The 27,248-nt window shown below is 39.6% G+C and overlaps 2 protein-coding genes across 9 annotated transcripts in view; one reads left to right on the plus strand and one right to left on the minus strand.

Annotated features, from left to right (window-relative positions):
- LOC109429892 (rho guanine nucleotide exchange factor 7) overlaps nt 1-27,248 on the minus strand; it is a 51,494-nt gene that overhangs the window by 13,159 nt on the left and 11,087 nt on the right. For 2 of the 8 annotated variants that reach the window (XM_062849197.1, XM_062849196.1), the window contains exons 2-5: nt 5,977-6,217; nt 5,764-5,920; nt 5,499-5,699; nt 4,694-5,381 (exon numbers count right to left, since the gene is read on the minus strand). In XM_062849197.1, coding sequence (XP_062705181.1) covers nt 4,694-5,381; nt 5,499-5,699; nt 5,764-5,920; nt 5,977-6,166 — 1,236 coding nt within the window. In that variant the 5' untranslated portion in view covers nt 6,167-6,217. Of the gene's footprint in view, nt 1-1,222; nt 3,423-4,693; nt 5,382-5,498; nt 5,700-5,763; nt 5,921-5,976; nt 6,218-15,001; nt 15,231-16,114; nt 16,829-27,248 lie in introns of those variants that run through there. The other 6 variants (XM_062849194.1, XM_062849193.1, XM_019705884.3 and 3 more) reach the window with 6 other exon arrangements.
- LOC109429893 (uncharacterized) lies at nt 13,585-14,657 on the plus strand. The gene is made up of 3 exons (XM_019705891.3): nt 13,585-14,129; nt 14,200-14,294; nt 14,366-14,657. Exons 1-3 carry the CDS (start codon nt 13,978-13,980, stop codon nt 14,500-14,502), a joined length of 384 nt encoding a protein of 127 aa, XP_019561436.3. The 5' UTR covers nt 13,585-13,977; the 3' UTR covers nt 14,503-14,657.

Genomic DNA, 27,248 nt, shown 5'->3' on the forward strand with positions numbered 1-27,248 from the left:
TTAAGAGTTTTAAGGAATTTTATAATGTGAAAATTGTACGCGACGAGGAAAATGCTGTTTTGGTTTATTGTACACTGTTCAGTATTAGAATTATGCTGGTATTCGTGGATGTGACCGAAATGGGGCCCAGGCAGTGCAGTCTCTAGAATGCATAAGAAACAATGATTGCAAACAAAATGGAACGCAAATGATACTTTTGTTATTTCGATAAAAGCGATCACATAAAAAAGATCTCGTCAGCCAATTAGGTTGCTTCAAACAAACAATAAAACGTAAAAGGTTTTGTTATTTGGCAAATAAACTGTGACACGATGATGGCGGTGGTGCTTGATTTTCTCGAATGTCGGTTCTCCGAATCGATTCCTAGAATGTGTTTTTCATCGCATCATATTATTACATTTCATACCACGACAGCTTAATTTATTTCATGCTACTCGTAAAAAGATCTTCAATTCTCTGGAATTCTAGCGGAACGGAACTCCTACAAGGATGTAGGGGATCTTAGATATATCTAGTATGAATCATTTCTGGCTGAATCCTGATAAAAATTTTTGAAGAATACTTATAAAACCTTTCAATTTTTTCAAGTATTTCACACGTGTTTTTTGGAGAAGTTTATGATTGTATTTCTAAAGGACTTTTTTTTAGATTTGGAAAAGCTCTATACAAGATTCTTGTGTGAACTTTTGGAAAATCTCGAAATGTGGTGGAAATCTTGAACAAATCTCGAATGTCTTTCTGTTTATTTTTGTTATTTCTGTTGTGTGTCTTTGTAACATTTACTGCGAATGAAGGGAATAACGTACCACTCTCAGTGAAAAACAATTTACAATACTAAAAACAAGCCATTTCAGGAAACGGTTTTAAGGCATTCGATGAACCTACTTTCGAAAGAAGAAGCACTATCGATGGTGGTATTTATGATTCTTTCAAATTGCAGGACTGTCAGAACTACAAATGAAACCATTTATTTAATTGCTTCAATACTTAACATATGGAAGTCCCAGAACATCCCACCTACAATTTCCTCCATTCAGTCCTACAATTTCCTCACACTTCAAGCCTTATTCACAGCCCAAAGATTCGTTTCAACAAAAACCATTAATCCAATCGAGAAAAAGCATTCTACGCGTTTTCAATAAAAAAAAAAAGAAACAAACCCGTATTAGACGAAACACCAAAAAATCAATGCAACAACACTACAGAAACATTAGATTCTTGCCTGAACCCCGAACGGCATCGACACGATCAAGTTCCCGAGCAGAGCCACCAGCAGAGTCGTTCTTTTCACTGGCGTTACGGTTCAGCTTCTTCCGATCGGCGTCGCAATGGCTAATCACAAAAATAGGCAACTTTTCCTTCTTCCACCAATGTGCATACAGTCCAGTCTTATAGATTGTTCCTTGTTGTTGCGATCCACGATCGCCAGAGTCGTCCGCCGGTTCGAATGATCTTCGGCATCCGTACAGGTTAACGACTATCCGACTACGACCGGTGTATTCCTTCTTTTTGGTGGATGATCCTTCGTCGTCGTCACTCGAATGTCGTTCCTCGCTTCTACTACGCGTGAATTTCATTGGATCCATCAGCTCGGAATCCTCGCTTCGCAGGGTGTTATTCCGATGGTGATCATCATGAAATTGATTGCTTTGGTCAAACTGGCCACTGTCGATATAGTTTAGCTCGCTGTCGCGGAGTAACGCGAACCGTCCGATATTGTGACTCGAGCGTGAGTGCCGTAAAGAATTATCTACGCTATGCTCACCGCTTTCGGCGCTACAGTTTAGGGTAGCATCGGTGGCTAGCTCGGGATGCTCTGAATCGTAAAGAAGAAAATCGCCCGATAATTTAGGAGGATCAGGTGAGGATATCGTACAACTACCAGCCATACCTGAATCACTCGATCGCGGACTATGACAGTGTGACCCGCTGCTGGTACTGCAAAAGCGACACTTGAAATGGTGATCCTTCGGACGCTGGTTCTTATCTGGATTCGCCTGCTTGCTAGGAGTCTCGCATTCTCTCCCGTTTTGATTTGTACTGTAATTGGTCTCATTCAACCGATCAACGTGTCCAAGAGTTACGTATTGATAGCTCACACACCTCCTGCTAGACTTATTGGATGGATGATCCTCCTCACTATTGCCCTTTCTGAGATGAGTTTGATTTAGCAGAAGTTTTTTATCGGAATTTATTGAATGCTTACGGAATGGTGACATCTCACGGGACAAACAGCCTACGTCGGAACTCGGGTTAGACAAAGGGATTTTGCACGACACCGCTGATGAGACTCTCGATATCGTATTGTGAAAGTTATATAAAAGCTCAGCGGATACGTTGTCCGGCACGGAAATGGTTGCTTCGGATGCTGGAATATCGAGCGAACTGGAATGTACACTGGTGCGGTTAACGGCAGGGCTATCTACGGGTTTCTGCTTGAGTTGTTGTTGCTGTTGTACTTCTTGTTGATCCTTCCACGAAGGGATATAGATCTCAGTAATCGAAGAACTTGCGAAACGATTCCCAACGAACAAAGTAGGCATGCTGTGCCTTTCCTCGATTATTGGTTTCTGTTGAAGCGAATGTTTGATCTTCATGGAATCATCTAAGTTCACTAAATCCTCACACGCCATACGGCCATGGCCTACTCTATGCTCAAAACTAGATACTTGAGACTGCTCCGAGCACTGCTGTTTGATCTCCCCTAGGTGCAATCGTGCCGTGGAAGTATGTACAGAGCCTACTAAGCCTCGACCCTCGCCACTGTCGAACGACTCGCAGTCGTTCACTTTCAAACAGGGAATCGCTTTAGAACCAATGATATGCGAACCATGAATCTCGATACTCTTTCTCTCCTCGCTCACCGATTGACCCTGAATGAAGAAAAACGACTTATCCTGCTCGTCGTCGGCGTCTTCCGCCTGTTCGATGTAGCTTTCGTAAACCGTCCCTTCCCGAGTTGCACTTGAGTCATTTTTCCGGCCTGTGAAGAAGGTAATCGTTTCATATGGATCTTCGTCACCGTAATCCAACGCATTCTGGCGTTCCAGATTGTTCGATCTACCTGAGCATGACGAAGTACACGAATCCTCGCTCCCGGATTTCCCCTCCCCGTTAGATTCTTCTCTGTTCATCTCCGCTTCGCGGTCCCGGCGGTACATTCGAACGGTGGTTCGATGCTTCCGGCGCATCACTACATCGCTAAAGTCGATGTCCTGCGTGATTTGGGGGTAGAGCAGCGCCTGCACAATGTACCGGGACATGGCGCCAGCTTTGACCAGTTGTCGAAAGAAGGACGTTAGGGCTGCGTACGGTGCCGTCGGCGGGTAAGAGCTAGGTGGAAAAGTCGGCTGGAAGTTCTGACTGTATGCACATACGGACACGCGGGTGCTATATCCCCGTGAGTCGAGCGTTTCTTTACTCTGGGACGAGTTGGATTCGTTATTTGCAATTCAAGTGTGTAGTTTTATTTAATTGAAACAATGTGATTTTTAACATTTCAGCGAGGGAGAAAGAGATATAGAGAGAAACAAAAAAATAAAATGGAGACAGAGTTAACGGTTTCGGGAGAGTCGAGTAGCAGTTGTTTAAATAAAGCAGCTAAAGTGTATATGACATAAGAGTCATTTAAATATTATCGTGAACTTAATTGCATCTAATAAAAAAGAAATACCTATAAAAGTCATGATTGAAGAACGTTGCCTGACGCCAAATATTTACGAGAAGAATGTTGCCAGGAGTCAAATACTACAGTATAGTGACCGGTTCCCGGCTGAATAAAGAGCAATACAACATGGCAAGATCACATGAGAAACACACAGGAACGCATGGATCGGAAAGATAAGCGAAGATTTTATGCAACTATCATTGAAACGCAGAACAAGACTGCGCCAGTGCCCGCCATGTGCAATGGTCAAGAAATAAATTTGCTGACAGCCCAAGTGACATTTTTTTTAATCTAATAGACTACTAGGGGTGCTTGAAACTATCATAAAACCAAAACAAAGGGTATTAGGTTTCATAACGGTTCTCGAAACCTCTACAAGACTAATTGGTACAAAATTGTTACTTGAGAGGCGAATCAAAGAGGTGCCATCATTATTTCCTATCACGTGTCTTGATCAATAAACAAACTGAGAGCACTTGAGGGCTCTTTCGTCGGCGAATACCAGACCAGTCAATTTTACTAGGACTTATCAACGACAAATAAGATGTTTATCCTGAGACTAATTCTAAATAATTTCCGGGAGTACGATTTGCAGATTCATCATCTTTTGATCAATTGATCTTTTTTAAAGCTCCACACGATTTAGTGAAAAGAAATTAGTTATGGCAGATAACGTCAGAATGGGGACCCGATGGAAGAAGACCTAAAAACTCTAAACGTCCGGAGAAACTGGAGTAAATTTTCAAGACCAACGTATATGGAACTCTAAAATCCTACTCAGCGTTTGAGTTACAGCATAGCTTCAGTAGGTCGGCTCCAGAGGCACGTTCTCCTCTATTTGGGAAATTTGTGCCAGCATAGCTTAATGCTAGAACGTGGTTTTTGACAAGAATAAAATTTCATTACGTACTTTTATTTAAACAACTCATACTCGACGGGAGCTAAACCAGGGACTAAGTTACTAGTTAAAAGATAATAAGAGCCAGTGCCATAACCATAATTCATAACACTCAAATTCCTACTTACATGAGGTGGAGGCTGGGGAATGTTGACCGCCGAACTGCTAACGATTCGCTTCATATCCTTTCCCGGTTGGCCATCGCCTGCTCCTCCTCCTCCTCCTCCGCCAGTCAGCTTCGCCCCGAGTAGATCGACCCATTTGTTAGCCTCATTCGGTCCCTGACAAACGGCCACAATCCGATCGATCAGCGATCCCGTAATCTCAAATGCGTTCTTCAACTGTTCGGAATCTTCCAAACGATTCACACTGATACCGGTCAGGGGAAGTTTTCCCTCATACTTGAAAGCGCTCATCCTCTGACTAACACTTAGAATGAGTAACGTTTGCGGAAAGAGGACAAAGTAGCGATCCTTGTGTTCGGGACCAACCGCCACACTACCCATGTGGATGATTTCCCCTAGGGTGCTCAGTTCTTGGCCCTGCCACCCGCGAATCGGCCCGGTTAGGATTTGCAGTTCCAGTTCTTTTTGCCTACGCGTTGCCGAACAGGACGAAGCGATGTCCTTGTAAACTGCTATACTACGCTGAGTGTCACCTCGATCGGCATGACAACTCTCCATGTGTCGTTCAAGCTCTTGCAGAATGGCAGAATACTTATCCAGTCGGCGGAACGGTTTTGATAGTCCGGTTGTTAGTACTAATAGACCCGGCTTGGCCGCTCCTTGCTTTTCCATGAACGCATTGAGGTCATCGCTATGGGGTAAAATTGAAATGTTTACTGCTGATATGAAATAGTAATTGTCAGGGTGTTAACCATGGGTGAAACTCTCATAGAAGTCAAAACCATAATCAATTGTTCCCAGAACTCACCGATATTTGTCAACGATAATAATGGCACGAGGGTGAGCCGCACAATAACATTGGTGGATCTTCTTCATGGTGGGTGCATTCGTAAGGAATACTTTTCCGACGCGATCATTCGATTCTTCTAGGTTTTGAAGAAAGTCTTCGTGCATTTCAACAATCTCGACGAAATTACACATCAACTGTGTATACTCATCCAAATTTAATCTGGAAACCATACGATATTAGAAGAAACTGAATCCAAACACGATCGAAACCAATAAACACCTACATTTGACTACTCTGCAGAGGCTCCAGGAAGTTTTCCACCAACCCTCTCAGCTCCGCTACGTGTGCCCTTTCGCTTTCCAGCAGATCTCGAAACACAACCGATCGGAAAGCCTGAATGTCTTCCGGTGGACGTATCGTCTCCGATAGCGGTAGTGGACCTGAACGAGTAAAACTTGTTACGTTTTAGAAGAAAACAAAAATTAGCCCTACATACCGGCGTACTCCTTGACGTAGTTGCTCGGGAACCAGCCCGTTTTGTCGCCAAGGGTGCCTTCCCACCAGCCGCCCTCTTCGCGCTGGGTAAGTGTGATGATGTCGCCCTTGGTGAAGCACAGCTCGTCATTGTTCGAACCCTTGAAGGAATACTGCGCCTGGACGGTGGACTGTGGCTGCGAACTGTCCATACTGATGGTGGTGGTGGTGCCGCTGGGGAATACTGTGTGATGTTACGAAGTCTGTAATAAGAATATGGAGAAATATTTTAGGGATTAGAACAATGTTGAATACGATTCAAGCAATATGACGTCTATCATTTTTAGAGAATTTAAGGCTTCCTTTTTTTTATGTTACGGTTTTTTATATAGGGGTATTAGGGGCATAATGGACACCCTAAGCAAATGAGTATGTTAGGCCTGTATAACAGACAAAAACTTAACATATTATCAGTTGGCTTACAACTTTAACTTGTTTCCTACGTATTTCAATGATTTACAGCAGGTAGAATGTCATTATTGTGAAGAAGTAATAAATTGAAAACCGTGTGTTTTTTGGGGCTGGCAGGAAAGGTACGGGGCGAAATGGACACCCATCGGGGCATAATGGACACCCCTGCATATTTTATGCTGTATCTTTGAGAATATCGACCAGTTAAGTAATTTGCCAACGGAGATCAATACCACATAATATAATACTCCATCTTAGACGAGTTTACACAACTCCAAAGTTAATTAAATAAATTTTAGGCTAAAATAATCGGATTGAATTTTTCAAACTCTCTAAATCGCCTAACAGTATGCAACGCGCGTACATCCATTCAAAATTGCCAGTGTTCATTTCGCCCCGAATAGACTACAACATTGAAATTGCTATTTTCAGTGTGTTCTGATCAAAAATATAATATTATGTTTCCAGTTCAAAACCGAATTAGCGACATTTTTTCTTTGACTTCCGCTGCTTTTGCCTTGCGTTAAACACAATGTCGGAAGTGGGGCGCTGTATAGAGCACCGGGTGTACAATACAGCGCCCCACTTCCGACATTGTGTTTAACGCAAGGCAAAAGCAGCGGAAGTCAAAGAAAAAATGTCGCTAATTCGGTTTTGAGCTGGAAACATAATACTTCATCCATTGCTAACTCTACATATACATGTAGATAAGCTAACAATACACTTGTTTGTATGGTGGACACACTCAATCACTCGTAATGCCTTATTTGCTGCTGCTTCGAAATTATAAGAATTCCACCATATGAAGAACACACTTCAATTTTAATGATATTTTGGTTATTTTGAAGGAATATAAATGGTACTTTTGAAAAATAGAACAATAACTTGTTCATTTACACGTATGCATTGAAAGTTTTACATAAAAATTAACGGTTTCGGCAAAAACAGGGGTGTCCATTTCGCCCCGGGTGTCCATTATGCCCCTAATCCCCCTACATGAAATTTCGCACTTTTTCAGACCTTCATTAGCTTTACAGCATGATTTTCAATTATCATCTACTGTTCAACTAATCTTTGAAATTGTATACTTGAAATTTTTATCGCTTTATTGGTCATTATCTGTAAAAAGAGCAAGGGAGTGTGAAATTGTTTGTTTATTTGGAAGGTGAAAATTGGGCATGACGACCATATGTATATGAACAATGAATAGACAATGACCGATAAATCCATGAAAGTGTCTAGTATAAAATCTCATACGGTCGATAAACTAGATAAATATTAATATAAAATTGGCTAAAAAGTTGGCTTAAAATAAATGAGTTCTATCCGATAAGATCGAAAAAGGCTAATTGGAAGAACACTTCATGATATGAGCATACACTCATGAGTGGAGTGCGAATTTCACAACAGCCACCGGTCGATAGAACTAGGTTGAAAACAGAGCAATACTTAGGCAGTCGGATGCCTTAACTTTTTGCCTTGCTTGGCGTGGTGGTATGAATCCATCAACCAAGCCGTTTCCATTTCGGTGACGTTAGGCAAAGGATTTACACATCCGATGTATGTATTCTTCATATGTATATGGTATTCATGCCTAATTTTCACCTTCTAAATTAAAACAATTTGACGCTTGTTCGCACCCTAGCGAATACTCATGCGGTCGATAAACTAGATAAATAATTGTAATTCTAAATGCCATAACGTAGTGTGCTGCTATCAGTACCATCAGTACCACGAATGATTGCCTAAATGGCATCAATGACAACACGGAGGGGATCCGCTTCGTAACATATCTCCACTCGTTTACCTGGATACGGAGATCTGGATCCTCCCTGGAGCCACCATGTGGAAAACCTTCAGGTTGACTGCTCTTCACGATGTCCAGTAGAGGTAATTTCATTGCAGACCGTCTGAAGTCTGAATGTCTCTGATGCTGAGCGCACTATGGCTAGGCTTTACGTACTCATTCGTCCCCCAGGAATAGGAATGGGGCACGTTTGGTGAAGTACAAGATCTGCAGTAATGAGCTGAATTTTTCTATGGTGAGAATGTAAATTCTTCGTTTTTGAAATGAAATGGTACAAAAAGCGTGGATATTATGATTCCTTGCCTAATTTGAAGCTGTTTGAGCTAAACTTTGGGTAACTGTGTTGTGATCAATCAGGCAGATGACTTCAACCCTTCGTTTTACTAAGCTCAAAATGGTCGAAACCCAATAGAGCACGTTGTTTTCGTTGTTACGAATTCAACAGCGTCTATAAGGCGAATGCATCCGGAGTATCCCAGATCGTCGTCAGGCTTGATTTGGAAACTCAGACATGTCTCATATTAAGTGATCTTGGAGTCAAAGACAGGATTACTATTTCTTCAAGAAGGCAGTCAGCTTGGGCAACTGCTCTGTACCTAGATGTTAAGCTGAACCTATCCGTTTGTGATGAAGATTGTCTACGAAAAGTAAGGCACACGTCATTGATTGCTGCATCATTTCCTAACGGCCTAATCTTGTGGTTTTAGGTGAATAGTGGGTCTAGTTCTTCTTGGGTGGAATTATCTTGACGACGTTCCGGCCAATGCTCTTCACTTTGACCTAGAAAATTTGTCCTACGGAACCACGGATTTTGAAGATAACTCAACTTAGTTCACTAAAACCTCCACGAACTTTCGAAACTGATGATAGTCTGATCGGGTCCACGCTAAAACGGTTATCGAGTCAGCCCATGAATAGCTTTTAGACACAGAAAGTTTAAGTTTGCTCAGAACAGATTGATGGTATTGATCACCGAGAGCCGCAGCCTTCAACTCTAATCGTGGAATGGAAAGAGTTGTCTGTGGAGATACACTGCTTCTGGATCGAACTAAAGCTATTCGAATACCACTTCCTCTCACTAGCCGGAAGTATACGAGGCAGCAGTATGATGTATTGCTGGTATCAACGAATAATTGAACCTCAAATAGATAGCCGTTGTTGAAGGAAGCGGTGCGGTGGTCGGAGAAGTAGCAACTATACATCTGATCAAACCAATTTACCTAACTGGCGTTTTTGTCGAATGTTCGATTCGTCCTGTCCCAGAGACCCAAACTGGCTCATAACAACCCGAATTATTTATCACTTCTTGTGAGCATGGTTGTGGTTGAGGATGTATGCAGCTGTTCATGAAGATTGAACTTGTACATGACGCATTCCACACTGGGCAATGGATATCCATTGGTAATGCATGTTCCTTAGTTGGAACTGCCGACACCAAAATCTTACAGCACTACTCCGAAGCTCGCGGATAATGCTTGGAGAACATTACGGTGTTGTTTTTATGGGTGCCAGTGCCCTCATAGACAGTCCACCCTAAACGACACTTGACAGAAATGGTGTCGTTCAGCCCGCTCTTGCTGAAACTAACTAAATTTCAGTGTTGCGCCTAGGCGATACAAGACAAAGGTTATATCCAAGTCTATCCGGAGCTTCAGTTGAACGATTTCATAGCTATCCATTGGGAGACCTCTGAGGTGGGGGAAACTGGACTGCCGTAGTTGACCCGCCGTTCCGAAATTCCTCTGAGGATTTATTCCGAAATTCAAACCGCATTCTTCCTTAAACCCTTCCTGGGATTCCTCCTAATATTTCTACCGCATCTTCTCTCATAGTTCTTTACAGCACTCTTGCTATGACATCTTTCGGAGTTCTAGCGATTTTGTTTCTGCCGTAGGTTTTCAAAATTTCTTCCGGAGTTTTTCCAAAGATGCTAAATTTATAGAGGACCTCCTGAATTGGAATGTTTGCCAAACTTTTTTCACAGAATTTTTGGATATTTTTCTTGAAGCTCCCTCTTAAAAGTTGCAGAGTTTCTCCCGGAATTTCCCAAATAATTTCTCCGAGAATTACTAACAGAAACTTTTTCGACATGTCTTAGCTTTTCTCAGAATATTTTGCTATTTTTCCAATAGCTCTGTTTTCTGGAGTTTCTCGCGAAATTTCACCAGCATTTCTTACGATATTTTTTAAGGAATTGATTAGAGTAATGCGGGGCAAAAGTTCGCACGGGGCAAAAGTTCGCAGTGGGGCTTTTTCTGAGCACAAGTTAAGAACCCAAACAAATCTGTATGGGTTCGACACATAATCAGATCAGTTACTCGTCGATAAAAATTGGAATGATTTCGCTATGGTTTGGCAGAGTTATGAGAAAAAATGTGTTTCTGGGTGTTTTAATGGATTTTTTGGAGCTTTTGGAATAGATAATAACTTGTAGTAACAGGAAGAGGCAGAATCTCATAACCTCTTGATGTCAGAGAATAGTTATTCCATAGTAGTTCGAGAGGTGCACTCGAATAAACAATAAACTACTAGTGCTTCTTGCAGAAAGGGACATTGTTAAAACCTCGACAGTGGGGCAAAAGTTCGCAGTAGCTATGGGGCAAAAGTTCGCACTAGATTTCTGAATCTAGTACATCAATATAATTACAGAATCTTTGAAGCAATGATGATTTCGTATGGAAACTACTATATATGTATAATATGTGTGGTATGTACCCTGAAATTGTTCCGGCAGAGGGTTTGAACATTGTTTTGTGAGAAGTTCCTTTGTAAGGCAAACTTTTTATTCATCCATTTAAATCAAGAAATGAAAAATGGCTTAAAAACATTTTAAAACATTTTCTTCGTCATCCTCGTCGTGTCTTTTCGTGTGTTTCTGAAGCTCTTATGTTCATCTACTCTACCGGGGTCTTTCATAGCTTAGTTTGTAAATTGACAGCTATAACTCATCACCATACTGATGGGGATAAGATTCGATTAGGGTTCCGTTCAACAGTTTTGCGGCATATTTGTTTTTTTTTTTGTGTATTTTGTGCAACACGTATCTCTATGATTACCCCACAATATATTTTGACAACTTCAGTAACGCTGGAAAGGACAGCTCTTAGTTAATAGTTGTGAAAGTCTTCATAAAACACACTATATAAAAGCTGAACACCAGGTCGTATTCCAGTTGGGTTGTAATGCTAAGAACAGAAGGAAACAAATTTCATGGCTAGAGTGAAATGACGAACATGAATTAACATAGAATGAATGAACATCACACCAATAAACTATCCTGTACAAGGTGCGAACTTTTGCCCCGCATAATGCGAACTTTTGCCCCCACTATGGGGCAAAAGTTCGCATGGGAGTACTTGTATTAAAAAATGTATTACTGAAACTACAAAAAGAACGCGAAAAAATCTAGTACTACGTTTTGAAGGCAACATGATAGGGACCCGTTTACCGAAGAAAAATGATATTGTTTTCTTTTCGTTTATTAGTTATTTTGTGAAGTCTGTTAGGTGCGAACTTTTGCCCCGCATTACTCTACAAGGGATTTATCTCAGGAGGTATTCCAAGAAAACCGCGAGATTACCAGCTCCATGAGAAATACCAGCAACAGCTTCTGCAAAATCTCTAAAAGCAAGTCTTTATAAGAAATCCTGCAAAAAGTCTTGGGGAAAGTCTACGATAAGTCCTGAACAACTGAGACATCTCGCGAGCCACACTAGGAGGATTTTTTTTTAAAAAAAGCCCCAAGAGAAACTTCAAGCGAAATCTGTAGAAAGACCAACAGAAATTTCTTGAAGAAGTAACAAAAGAAAATTTGAAAGAAACTCCGTGGGGGACTCTGGAAGCAATACAGTAAAACCTCTGGTAGAAATCCTGGAAGTAGCTCCTGCAGAAAACTCCAGGTGGAATTCTGGGAGAAGTTCTAGTTGAAATCCCCGGTATAATTCCTGTAGACCCTGTGGGAGGAATATCGCGAAAATCCATGGGGATTTCAAAGAATAACTTCAGAAAGGTATCAGTAGGTCGGCTCCAGAGGCACGTTCTCTTCCATTTGGGAAATTTGTGCCAGAATGGACTTGAAATTAAAAGTTTTCATGGTGTGGATTCGGAGCGAGTTTGATTTGTTCTGTTCTGTGGCTTAGTTAGCTAAAGCGCTGGTCTAACGAATACGGAGTAGTGGGTTAGAATCCCATCATAATGCGATTTTTTTTCACAAGTGCATCTTTTAATGTGCATTTGGTGTATTCTAATTTTCAAATTTTTCCAAGTGCATTGCGACGCACCAGCTCAAATGGAATATCCCAGTAAGGGGCAGCAGAGACATCAAGAGGAATCGCGCAAAATCATTCAATTGGAATCCCGAGAGAAACTCTAGGAGACATCATCTGTGACATATCCTAAGAAAAACTCCAGTGACGCTGTTTAAAAACTACATAAACCCATTTTCGAATAACTCAAACTATCTCATCCTCCATCTTTGACTTTTGCCCATACAAAATTCTACAACGGACCTTAGATTTTGGTAGGCCTTTCCCCACTTTCCCCTCAGAGTCTACGTAAATCCCGGATATAATCCTTGGTGAGATCACACAACAATTTCCTGGAAACTCCGAAGGAAAATGAAAGTTTAACTGCATCCCCGTGAAAATCTCCAGCAAAAATGGGTCGGACTTAAGGATTCTTGAAAGATTTGAAAGGATTTCTGAAAGATTTCGAAAGAGCAATCCCGGAATGATTTGCTCCTATTTTGGAAAAATGCGGGAAGAAATCCGTAGAAACGAAACCTCAGGTAGAAATTCAAGAGGAATGTTTATAAACGTGCCGCGAAAAACTACGTATAAATTTTGTTAAAAATTCAAGAAAAATCAAGAGATAATTCTAAAGAAATTCCAGAAAAACACTGACGAAATTTTTGGAGAAATCTTTGTAAGCGATTTATTATGGAGTTTACCTTACACGATCATCTGCGTCCACTTGGAATTTGCAGCATCTCAACAGAATCACCGGCTAGCTGGGAATATCTGCTTGATCTTGTTCCGCTACAGATTCGAAATCTTTTTTATTTACATCAACAATGTAGTAAACACTGTGGACTTATCTTGTAAATTTCATTAAAATTCAATCCAGGAATTCCGACAGAAATTACATTTGGATAGACACTCGCAATACGGTTATCTGAGAGACCAGTCAATTTAATTGCTTTACAGGTTACATATGCCAATAATGGCAGAACATTTAGGCCGGTTGCAGATCTTACCCGCTTGAAATCAGAAGCAACGAAGATCCTGTTGCACGAAACAGATCTGGAGATGTTATCTTTGGAGAGCATGTTAATCAATCAAACATAAAATAGGTTTGACGCTGGAGAAAATTACATACAATCTTTACATGTCAAATCACTTTCTCACCTCAGCAAATCATGAGTGAATGCAAAAGTTAAACTGCATTCGCGATTGTCGACGAATCATTCAACATCCAGATATGTAAGCCTCTATGCGGGCGGCGCTGCCAGTTGACTATTGCCAAAACTGAAAACCTGCTCTTATAATTAAATCCAGGCAAACCCGTTTGCTTGTCTTCCGCCGCGCCACCTCAGAGCAACTAGACCAAGGTCGTGAAATTTGTATAAAAAGATAAACACATCGTTCTGTAAATCATATAACAATTAATTATCGTGCCGGGTGACTGAGTAGTACTGCGTGGAGAAAGGCTGTGCGCAGTTCGCAGTGGTAGAAAGTGCATTTAACCATGACAGTTGAGAACGTCTGCTTGATTCTTGTGATAGTGAGTTGCGTCGCTTTCGGTCACGAGGAATTATCTTTGCAAACAGATGAGACAACAGAGGAACAGGATGTGCACGTGATTCGCCAAACAATGGAGAATTTGGCGACAAAACCAGGGTAAGAGCTATAGTTATCATGCAGACGTTGTTTGAAACATAATGTAACTTAAGTAATACTTAAATTTCAGAGTGCAGTTTGTCGAGTACGGACCCGATGGCACAGAAGGTTATAAGTACCATCTAACATCAGCGGAAAACAAAGAGTACATAATACACACAACGGGTAAAGAAATGTCTACCAATAAAAACTACTAATCAACACTAATGCTAGTAACACGTTTTGTAACACAACAGGTCCAATAACAGTACCGGTCCTGGAAACTATCAAAGGCACAAGAGAGGAGAAGGATATAAATCTGTTGGCGCGGCTGATTGCATCTACAAAAATCAAATCTATGGAAAGCATTGATCGGAAAGACTTAACGTTGTGATGAAGAATTAGTACAAGCAACACTTATGTGTGACCAACTGTAATTGTAAAAAGTTGCTGCAACCAAAGTCGTATAAACGTATTACTACGAATGATTTGATAATGAAAACAATTATTGTCTATGTATTGATGATAAAAAATCTCGATAACATATAACTAGGATTTGAAACTGAAGTTAAGAGAAATCCCTTACAAATATAATATTGGAATCAATAAAGCAAAAATAATTCATCTCTGCTATAGATAATATCTTCAGATTGGATCCTTCATCTCAAATTATTTACCTAGAACAGATTTATACCCTTGTTGTTTGTTTCTCGAAATGTAAATCAACAAGCCTTGCCAATTTCCATCCCAAAAACACATTTCACATTGACTTTCACGCCCATCGTAAACTCGCTTGACCTTCTAAACTACTTTTTCCGTATTTACGAAAGAGTGAAAAACATCGGCACTAACACCCAATACAAATCTCGAAAAAAAAATCCAACGACACTTACACTTTCAGTTTCAGTGTCACTTCCGTTGGCCACTCATTAGCCATTACCCTACGCCTCTGTAGCAGCAACGGTCTCTTAACTGGTCTATTACTCTTCTCAACCGCACACAAAAAATATATACTACCGAGTAGGCGTCAAACTAAACCACGTTCCGACCTGGATTTTCTTTCGATCTGTTCCGCTAGACGTTTTCCCGGCAACTGACGAATGTCCACGAGCGAGGGCGACAACGCTGCCGATGCCGGTGGACAATTTTCCAGCAGCACATTTACACCAGACGACGACGAAGACGATTTGGTAAATGGCAGTCCAGGGTTAGTGAGCCTCGTTTGGGTGAACTTTTTTGTTCAAGAAGTAATCCAGAGTAGAAAAATAAAAAGTAAATTCAGATTCTTGTAACACTTGTCACATGTAACAGCGATGTTTTCCGTGACCTGATAAAGCGTGTTGCAGACGCGAATAGGACAACCTAAAAATTGTGTCAAGTTCAAAGACATGAATAACGAGTTGTCGTAAAGAAACGAATATTGTGAAGCGTATAAAACACGGCAGACTTCCGTGGGCTTGTCACGTAATGCGAATGTCGGAAACAAGAATCGCGAAAACAATATTCAACAGGGAACAAAGTAGACGTTAGTTTTATGGACGTATCGTCTTGATAAGTTGATAGTAGCTACTATGTACCGTGAGTGGCAACGCCAAGGGTGATAGTTTACGGAACTAAAGACTGACACATTGATCCTAAATGTACGATTTTTTGTGGTATTTCTCAAACTAAGGAAGATATGTCCCATGAATGATACATCAGCAAATACAAATTTTCAGATTTCGGCCGCAATTGTACGTCAAACTTTTAGGATTGGCCTAACGTAAAAGGTTGTTGAATAACGTACCCGGCAGATGAATTGGAACAAAACCGTACCCATAGCATTGTTTGTCAGCTGTTCTTGATACGAAACGTTTCTGGATCGACTGGGTATCGAATCCAGACACTCTCAGCAAGATCTTTCACTGAAAGGCCGTGCATTTACCGCATCGATTCTATATCCAAACCTAAAGCTACGATCTTTTAGCAATCTAAATTCTAACGAACACTAGAGAAATTCTACTTACTATGTCCAAACAGGGTACCAGAACCCTAACAGCTCCTTTCGAAAAACGTGCGGTTGAAGGCGCAATGACGACGACGACAGTGAACGACGACGTGCACATTTGTTTATGCGTTCAGTGGGACTCTTTCAATAATTTCTCGACCGTTGCTGCTGCTGCTGCAGCTACTTCAACGATCTTGTTTATTTATATCGATTATAATTATTAATTACGTGTGCGAGCATAATATTCGTTTCGCGGTTGCATGCAATTTTTCGGGTGCGTTTCGTTTCGGGGATTAGAGTTTAGAGGAGAAGATCTCCGCGGTCCGACGATATGGTTCCGATTCCAATGGTAATTTACGGTACGATACGCTACTCTAGTACAATCTTAATAGGAACATTTCTAACAACAGCTGCGGCAGGGAACATATTTCCTTTCTACTGCGATGTGCTCTGAATGGATAGATGATGCCGACATATGTATATGAGCGAAGAAATAATTTCTGATGGTACGTGTCTTTAGTTAGGTACAGCGTGTGTGGCGTGTCTGGCGGCGGTGTTGTCTTTTTTCGTTGTTTTTATTACAAGGGAATGTTACTTCTATTCTAGGCCGTGCCGGGACAGGTGTGGCAAGTGCATGTCGTTCTATTTTTTACTTTTTTTTCTGATAGAAAACCGTGGCACAACTGGTGCGAGATTTTGTGAAAGATGTGATAGAATGGATGCCTGTGGGTTTTTTTTATGAATGTAGCTTTTATTTGAATCTAACGTTATATGCATTACATACTTTTATACTTTCTGCCTCTGACTGATTCAGTTTATGGAGCAAAACAAATCCATTCTGATCTACAGTACTGGATTCAAGACATAAAACAATAATATTTAGGTATGATTAGCCCCTGTAATAAAGTTATAATAAAATAATTTTTAAGGATTTCATTTAGAAATTTTAAATTAAGTTGCATTTGATCGCCAATTTCAAAATTTTTCAGACGTATCTGTCAAAATTTGGCAAAAGAATTAAAAGTGTTCATAAGTTTTGGAGAGATTAGTTGAGAACTTCAGGAGTATTTCCAGGAGAATTTTCTGAATGATTTCCAGAAAATACTCCTAGGAACTCTCAAAAGAAACTCTTGGAGGATATTTAGGACAATTTCTAAAGACGTTTCTGGAGGTTCTCCATCAGAAGAAAACGGAGGAATTCAAAACCGAATTATGGATGAATTCCATAAGAAAACAGTGAGGGAATCCCAAAGATAACTACTACTGGAATCCCAGGAGGAGTTCGTGAAGAAATTCCAGAAAAAAAACTCCTAGTGCAATTTCTGCGCGAATCGCAGGCGTAATTGCGATTTTTCCGACACTGGAAGCTTTCGATGCTTCATCATTGAAGGAACACTTTAAAGAATCTCAAAAAGAACTTCTGACAGAATCCCAGAAATACTTTCAAAAGAAGCCTAGGAAGAACTTCTGCTTAGAGAACTCCAGAAGGAACACCTGGAGAAATCTCAGAAGGAATTTCTAGAGTAATTAGCATAGCATAGCATAGCATGAATACTTGCACAAATCTTGGATGGAGTTGCAAAGTTAAATATTTCCATTGACATTGCTGATGTCGCTACTATCTACAATGTCATAGATTCACTCAGCTCCACACACCTGGCCAAGTCCTTGCAAGCATTTATAAATCCCTTCATCAACTTAGAAAGAGCCCAGAACTGAAGCATCTTCCAATAGATGAAAGGATGTTGAAAATAGCGAATTTTCAACTTATATGCAGTTATAAAGTAAATATAATGAAGTAGAATTATTTATAAATAAATAATATTGGAAAGATCTCCCCAATTGTTGTGGGGTTTTTATGGTTCATTGCCGATCATCTAATTGTCTTGATTAATGTTCTTCTTTGTAAAGAACAACACAATACTCAGCAAAGAACAACACAATACTGAATATTAAACACCCGCGCATCTATTGTTTTGATTTTCACTCGAGACAATAGCGAACGCGATCGATTATACTGCCATACTCACCCCTTACAGGAGCGATGCATGCACAGCAAAGAACAACACAATACACCAGAAGGAATTTCTAGAGCAATTTCAGAAGAAAAAACTTGAAAAAATTCCTGCACGAACTTCTGAAAATAAAACAAACAGGAGGAATTTCAGAAGAAATAGAATGAATCGCAAAAGGGAATCTTGAAAAGAATCTCTTGAGTAAAACTTACAATCAATTATTCTTTATGACATTCAAATTCCTGGTAAAACAAGTACAAATTTTCCAAATGGAGGAGAGCGTGCCTCTGTAGCCGTGTTAATGATACTTGAATACAGCACACCGGATTTTATTTTTATTTTAAGCATCTCACAAGTGAGGAAGAAGAAAATCAAATGTACTAGTGTTTGACTGTAAACTCTCGGAGGAAATTATAAAGGGGTGTTTGGTTGTTCCAAAAAATAACCTAACGTACAAGCTTGTTTAGAGGAATCTTAGAAGGAATTTCTAGGGGAAACCTAAAAGAAGTTCTGGATGAGTTTTAATCATTACATCTCATAAGACTTCCAAAGAAAATACGATCACGAGAGTTCTGAAAAGTATCCCAGTAAAAAACCTCCTAAGTGAATCTAACAACTGAATTCGGAATGGGATTTTTCCGACATCGACTGGCAGCTTTCGGTGCGCAATTCCTGAAGCATTTTCTGAAAGACTGCTGGAAGGAACACTTTGAAGAATCTTGGAAGACACTCCTGATGGAAATCCAGAAAAACTTCTACACCTCTAGAAGAATCCTAGAAAGAACCTCTAAGAGAACCCCAGAATGAACACCTGGATGAATCTCGGAAAAAATACTGGAGGTAGCTCAGAAAAAATCTTGGAAGAAGTCCCTTTAAAATAACGGATGAACTCATGGACGGATTTGAAGAGGAACATCTAGGGTGAATCTTAAAAGGAATTTTGAAAAGGATCTAATGCCTGGAAAAACTCCTGAAAGAATCCCCGTATACATTCCAGGAGGAAAAGGGAAAAAAGGAACATCTGATTGATTTCTTTGAGTGGATTTCCTCAATATCCCTGAAGGAACTCCTGAACAAAGGACCAAGGGCCGGCAACTGTTTTAGGTATCCAAACAAGAACTTCTCATGGAACTCCAAGAGATACACAAGATTACTTACGATTACGTACAAGATTACTTCGAGGAATTTCAGAAGGAATTTCTTGGGGAAATACAAAAGGAGTTTTAGATCAGTTCTAATAATTACATCTTATAAGATTTCGTCAAGAGAATAAGACCATGAGAGTTCTGGAAGGTAACCTTGAAAAAAAAACTCCTAAGGGAATCTATTAATTAAATTCTGAACGAATCTTACAAGAAAGTCATAAACCAATTCGCGGTGGAACTTTTAATAGAAATCCCAAGGAACTTCTGGAGAATTCCCAGAGAAACTGTTGGTGGATAATCAGGATTTTCAGAAGGAGTTACCAGAAGGATCGTTTGGAGGAAACCCAGTAGGACATCTAGGACGATTCTAGAGGGAATCCATTAGTAGCTCTTGGAGGAATCCAAAAACGAATTTATCGATAAATTCCACCTGAACGAATCCCAAAAATGACTCAATTGCTTTCGGTGCGTTATCTCTGAAACATTTTCTAAAAGACTGCTAGAAGGAACTCTTTGGAGAATCTCCTTGAAACTCTTTGGAGACACTCCTGATGGAAACCCAGAAAAACTTTTACCCTTCTAGAGGAATCCTAGAAAAAACCTCTGAGAGAACTCCATAATGAACACCTAGATGAAACTCGGAAAAGAATTTTGGAGGTAGCTCAGAAAAAATCTTGGAAGAAGTCCCTTTAAAATAACGGATGGAAGAATTCGAGGAGGAACATCTAGGGTGAATCTCAAAAGGAATCTTGAAAAGGATCTAATGCCTGGTAAAATCCTTAGTCCAAGTTCGAACTCCAGGAGGAAAAAGAAAAAAAAGGAACATCTGTTTGATTTCTATGAGTTGAGTTTCTCAATATACCAGGGGGAACTCCTGGACAAGCCCTAAGGGTCGGCAACTCCAAGCAAGAACTTCTCATGGAATTAATGTCTTGGGGAAACACAAAAGTTGTTTTGGATCAATTACAATAAATTACATTTCATAAGATTTCCTAAAGAGAATAATAGCATAAGATTTCTTGAAGTAACCATGGAAAAAAAAACTTCAAAAGGAATCCAGGACCGAAATTTTTGGGGAACATTGGAAAAAACTCATGGAGCGAATTGAAAAAAAATCGCGGTGGAAATCACAAAAGAACTCAGGGATTACAAGAAAAGCATCTGAAAGAAAAGGAATTTCTTCTGGTTACGGCGATTTTACGACTGGAGACAAAAGGAATTAGATGACAATGATGCAGTAATATTCAGAATACGATCGTGATAAGGTTAACCCAAATGCTAACTAGTAGCCTGGGACACGCACACTAAGAAAATCTCAATTTTAATAATGACCTAATTGAAGAAACTGACGTAATCAGTCATGACACAAACGGAAATATGATTTATTATTACGTCTTTGAAGACAAGAATGCTGAGTCAATCATATTCAGATACATTATAGGCATTTTGAACTTGTTTTAAGTGAGTTCCAGCAACATTTAAACACGACACTTATTTTTCAGTTTTATGTTCCATAAATTTACATGAAACTCCGTCAAACTCCGTCGTGCTAGTTACTTTGTGATTTATGGAACATCATCCGCGGTACGTTTATAGTCTTTAATTAGAAAACTGAGTATCTATTTGTGTAGTGAATAAAGTGAAAATCAAGAATATATCGAAAAAGGACGGCCAAAAGGACGGCAGCATGCGTCACGATACTGTTTCTACAGATACAGTTGACAACAGCAGGGCAATGAGAATCTGCGTTGAAGCACGGAAAGAGAACTTCCAGATCAAGTGATTTACCAATATGGAAAGCAGTGTTCGAAACGTTTTGCACTTATAGTGATAAATAACTAAATAAAGTTTATGTAAATCAGATGTCTAGTCTGTATTTTATTTAACACTAAAGAATATCTGGTAAAAAACGAAGGGATTGAGGTTATGCTAACGGCAGTAGATGATTGCGGTAAAATTACAAACCCGCTTCAATCAGTATCATGTAAAAATAAAACCAAACTTAATTTTGTGTCATTTGGCTCGTTGTCATTTGTCGGCGTAAAATGACACAAAATTACAAGGTTTTTTCGAAGTGTGCGGTTATATAAAAAAATGGAAAAAATCGACCAAAAATTCCCTCACGGATTCTTTTAAAACATTCACTATGGATTCATTCGGATATTTTCTTCTTTTCTTTGTTTAGAATTTTCTCCTATTCTACAAATTTCACAAAGAATTCTTTCAAAGAATCTTGTATGATTTACTTCTGAAATTTCTCCATTTTTTTTTTCTAAAATAATATTAATGAATTCGAGCAGAAATTCCTCCAGGGATTCTTTCAAAAATTCGTTCAGAGATTTGTTCAGAAATTTCTTTAGGCATTTATTCAGAAACTTCTATGCAGCTTCCTTTAACAAAACTTCCAGTGCCTTCAGAAACTTTTACAGAGTTTTTCAGAAAATATTTCACAAGTTCCTTCAAAAATGTGTACTGGGGTTACTTTGGAAATTCTTACAAGTATTTCACCAGAAATTCTCTAGCAACTTCTAATTTCTCCACTAATTCCACTAGGGATTTCTCCTAAAGTTTCACAATTTCTATCAAAAATATTCCTTATATTTTTTTGGAAATTCCTCCAGGGACTCTTTGAAAAAAAAAATGAGATTCATTCGGGAATTTTCCGCAGGTATTCCTGTAGAAACTGCCCTAGGGGTTCCTTCACAAATTATTGTTATTGTAATTCTATTAGCGTACGATACCCTGTGGTTACATTTGTGTACCTTTCGTCAGGTCAAGGAAAGACAACTGTTTGGAAAATTACTTTTATTCGAGAGATTCTTTCAGAAAATCTCCCATGACTTTCATTATAAATTCGACTAAAACTTGCTTCAGAAATATCTCCGAATTTTCCTCCAGAGATTTCTTTACAAATATCTGTAAGGATTACTTTAAAGAAACTTTCACAGATTTTTCGACAATTCTTTCACGGACCCTTTCTGAAACCCATCTTAGGATTCATATAAAAAAATTTCACTTATTCCTGAAAAAAAAAACTCCCAAGAATTCTAACAGAAATTCTTACAGGGACGCCTTTGGAAAAACCTCGTTGATTTACTTTAAAAAAGCATCTAATCATCCTGAAGAAGTTTAGTCGGAAATTCTTTAGCAAAATCTTCTAGGAATTCCTTTAGTCTTTAGAATGTCCTCCAAAATTCATCCAAGAACTCCTTAAGAAAGTCTTGCAAACATAGCTTCGAAAAATGTTGTATGGAATAGATTCCTTTAGAAAACACTTCAAGAAGTCCTTTCACAAATTCTTGGGTATATTGTTCCAGAAATTCATCTACGAATTTCTTCAGATTTTTTTATGGAGGAATCAGACATTTTACAAAGCATTCATCTAGAAAACTTTTCATGAATTTTCTCAAAAATGCTCCATGGATTTTTTTAAACAATTCACGGGTTCATTAAAAATCACAAATTCAGAAGTTCTTCAAAATGCTCTCAGAAGTTTTCTAAGCAGTTTTCTTCAATGATTGCTTTAGAAATTCTACAAGAGATTACTAGGAAAATTCCCAAGAAAATCTATGCCATATTCATAGAATACGTGTAATGTGTTCGATTGTGATTGTGCTATGATAAAAATGAATGTACGAAACCGTATAGTTCGTTTTCCTACAAAAAATTAACAAATATACAAGTTTTTATGTTTCTTCATGTAGATTTCTTAGTAGAACATTCTGACTTTCCAAAATTGTTCAGATCAAAATAGGAATTTCATGACATCATCATCGTCCCATCTAAACTCAAATAAAACCAGTTTTATGAGACTTTAATATAGTTCTTCCAGTCAAGTAACAGCCTCCTTTCCATTCCAAGCAAAACAAAAATCTATGCCATATTCATAGAATACGTGTAATGTGTTCGATTGTGATTGTGCTATGATAAAAATGAATGTGCATTTGCGAGTGTTGTAGACTACAATGTTATCGCATAACTATTGAAGCTAATTCCTAGCCTTCCCTGCCACGATGTCTGCCAATTCTTGGCGGCATATTCACGACCACTCCCTTCTTCGGCATTATTGAGAAAATGCGAACAGGTAAACAAGTACTATCACAATTATCAGGTACCAAATAAGCACCATGTAGTTTTGATTCATTTTGATCATGGTCTCAATCCCTTATTCCGAAATTTCACTCGCGCTCGGCCGTCGATGCAGTGATGTCACAAATATCTCAATATTTCCCGAAAATATGTGACTTATTTATACTCGTCTCTCTCCCAAACCAAGAAGATGAGGCAATCGAAGAAATATCATCCGATGTTCTTCGTTGCTATATGACTCCAAACGGGGGGCTCCTTCAGCGTTTTCGTCGAGTCACTCTCCGACTATACTAATGGTCGTATTTTGGGCAACCGCACTTCTCCTTCGCACCCATCGGCGATGTTGTTGGGCGAATCAGGGTTAAAATAGCCGCGCTCTTGTGTAACAGCTTCTCTTCCTTCCCGAAACACGGGAACACACAATTTCAGCAACAAATTACTCAAATCTTCCACCGTGTCGTCGTTTTCGGTTTTAATTTATGCCCTGGACTTGCTTCGAATCACACACAGCCCTAGAATCGCACACGTGAGCAGCCACACCACACCAGGAAAGGCCTTGCTGTATTTCCCGGAAAATCCGTAGATCCGCGGAACTTGAGGTGAATGCGACCGTCCGCTACCGACAAACTGCCACGCTTTGAGGTGGAGAAAATTCGTCTAGCCAAGTATAATTATTACCACAACGGCTTGAAATATTCGCTATTACCGTCATTTGGGCCAACTAACTCTTTCCCGACACATTTATGTATACTTACATAGGTACCTACCTACCTACTAACCTCTCCTAGTGAGTGCACGTACGGTTCGTTCGGGGTTGAACCTCTCAAATCTACGCGAGTGTGTTTCTAAGTCAAGCCAACAGTGGCGATCGCACTGATTTGCAAACATAGAAGAAAATATGAACTTGAGGGCGCACACGATGGGGTTGGTGGTCGGTCATTCACCCGCGCTCACCCATCCGATCCGTTTTCGCCCTCGTGCTCCCAGTTTATCGTCCTTTTTGAACGGGCTAGACGTATATGGCACATATGTATAAGATCTTCATAGGGGAAAGCGGAATAATATTATTCTGTCTTAGTAATGTAACAAATATTTATACCCGTAATAGAGCGTCAAAATACATTTCAAAACGTATTCTCACTGAATTTTCTAGAATCGGAACCATTTCCAACACAGGTCCTTTGAAGCAGCGTTGTAGAGGTTTTAATCTTGAGAAAATCTACACGTTGCAGTTGATCTTTCGAAATTACAAATCCATATTCGCCACTATTCAGGGTTACCCGAGAATACTTGAAGATTGGTGCTGATAACGCGAGGGTCGTGAGTTCGTTCCTCTCTGGAGCCACCATCGAGCCAACATACTTCAATGATGATAGTTTCTTATTTTATTTTCCCACTCTAGAAGAATGACTTTTAAGCGGCATGGACGCCCGATATGTGAATCTACATTGCAATTTTAACGAATCAAAATGACTATTAAGGATTTGTTTCTAATTTCGTAAACCACATGACTATGAGCAATTCTTCAAGGTTTTTTCCATAGCTTGCTGCAGTGATTCTATCTATAATTCATCCAGATATTCCTTTAAGAATTCTTCTAGGGATTCCACCAGACATTTCTTCGGGAATTTGACCTGGGCTATCTTTAAAGGTTCCTCCAGTGATGGTTCAAGTGCTGTTTTCGAGGTTTCATTCAGGAATTTCTCCAGAGATCCTTCAAGGTATTTCTGCAGGTATTCCTTCAGAGATTTCTTCAAGGATTTCTACATATTCCTTCCAGAATTCTGCTGGAGATTGCTCCAATAAATCCATTTGGAATTATTCGAAGTTTTTCTGCAGAAATTCATTCAGGAAACTCTTTCAGAAAATTTTACTAAAGATTATTCAAAAATCATTCCAGGAACTTCTTAAAAGATCCATTAGGAGTCCATCCAAGTATTCCTTCAATAATTCGTCCAGAAATTTCTGCAGACATAGATTTCTTCAAATATTCATCCTGGAATTCCTACAGAAATTCTTCCAAGAATTCGCTAAGAAAGCTCTCGTGAGATTCCCTAAGGGATTGCTTCCGGGTTTCATCATGGGGTTTCTTCACAAATTTCTCCAAGATTTCTCCCAGGATTCACCTGGAAATTCCTTCTGTGATTCTTTAGGAAACAACGTTCAGTATTATTTTGATGTTGCCTCCGAGAGCTCTTCTTGGGATTCCTTCAGGAATCCCTCCTGGAATTCTTCCAAAAACTTCTCCAGGAATTAATCTAAGAATTCCTCCAGGAACTGTTCAGAGATTCTCTTCAGAATTCCTCATGAGATTGCTTTCAAGCTTCCTCCTGGGGTTTCTTCAGGAACTGCTTCAGGGATTGCTCCAAAAGTTCCTCTGCTTACTGTTTTTAGGATTCTTTCAGAATTTCCTCTGGTATTTCAGCGATTTCTTCAGTACTTCCTTCTGGGATTTCTTCGGAAACTCCTCCTAAAATTCCCTCAGAAATTGATCCTTTGATTGCTTGGGAATTCCTCCATGGATTCCTCTAAAAGTTCTTGAGATTCGTTCGAGAATTCCTTTAGCAATTTCTCTAAATATTTCTCTACGAATTCCTCCAGAGATTCTTACAGGTATTACTCTAGAGGTATTCCTCTAGAGATTCCTCCGTGAATTCTTCCTGAAAGTTTCACCATACTATACATTGCATGGTGAATCCCTGGAGGATTTGCTTCAAGAACTACAGAAGCACTTTTAGGAGGAATTCCTGGAGGAACCTTGTGTGTTTAATTTGTGCTGACAGAATTAATTTTTGACCAGTTTTTTTTTCCTGTTGGGTACATTTTCCACTGCAACCAGTTTTTCGATCTATTGTGGACGTTGACAAGTTTTAGTGTGGTTATGATTTTTTGAAGTTCGAAAATAGTCGAAAAACACTAAATTGATTTGATGCACCTCTTAATTTCAATGAAATTGGCGGAAATTCTGACCAGGTACTTCTTTTAGGATATCAATCAAAATATGGGGGTGGACTTGAGAATCAGAGAATATTTTTGAAAAAGTGGAGAGGCCTAAACAGAGATTCCTCCAGGAATTTATATAGAGATTTCTCAAGGAATTTCTGGATATAGAGAATCCTCCAGGAATTCCTACAGGCATGTCTCCAAGAATTTGTCCAGGGGTTCCTCAAGGCACTCCATTAGGAATTCCTCTTGGGATTGCTCTAAGCCTCCAGGAATTCCTTAAGGAATACCTCCACAATACCTACGGCAATTTGTCTAGAAATTTCTCCAAAAAATCCTCATGAGGATGCATGCATGCATGCATGCATGCATCGAGTTTATCCACGAATTATTCAAACAAAATCAGCGATTCCTGCATGAATTTCTTCTGAGATTCTTCTAGAAATTTCTCCAATAATTCATTTAGAAATAGTTCTTGAAGAATTCCTCTAGGAATTTCTTCTTAAATTTCTCCAGATACCTCCCAGAATTCCTTCAGACATTTCTACAGGGATTCATTTAGGGATTTCTTCGAGAATTCTTCTAGGGAATTCTCCAGGAGTTCCAATTGGGATTCCGCCAGGAATTTGTCTAGAAGATCCTCCAGGCATTCCTCCTGAGGTTCCTCCAGAAATTGCTTCAGGGATTCCTCCAGCGGTTTTTCCAAAAAGCCCTCCAGAAGTTCTTTCATGAATTTCTCCAGAAATTTCTCTAAGGATTCTTCCAGGAATTCCTCAAGATGGTTCTTCTCCAGGGATTCCTCTCAGATTTCCTCTAGGGAATCCTCCAGGAGTTTATCCAGGAATTCCTTCGAGATTTCTTCCAGAATCCCAACTAACATTTATTGTGAATGTAAACGTAAACAAAGCGTCCTCAATACGGCTTGATGCTGAGTAACTGTGTTGTACATATAGATGGAAGC

Source organism: Aedes albopictus, chromosome 2, assembly GCF_035046485.1.
Source record: "Aedes albopictus strain Foshan chromosome 2, AalbF5, whole genome shotgun sequence".
Classification (NCBI taxonomy): domain Eukaryota; kingdom Metazoa; phylum Arthropoda; class Insecta; order Diptera; family Culicidae; genus Aedes; species Aedes albopictus.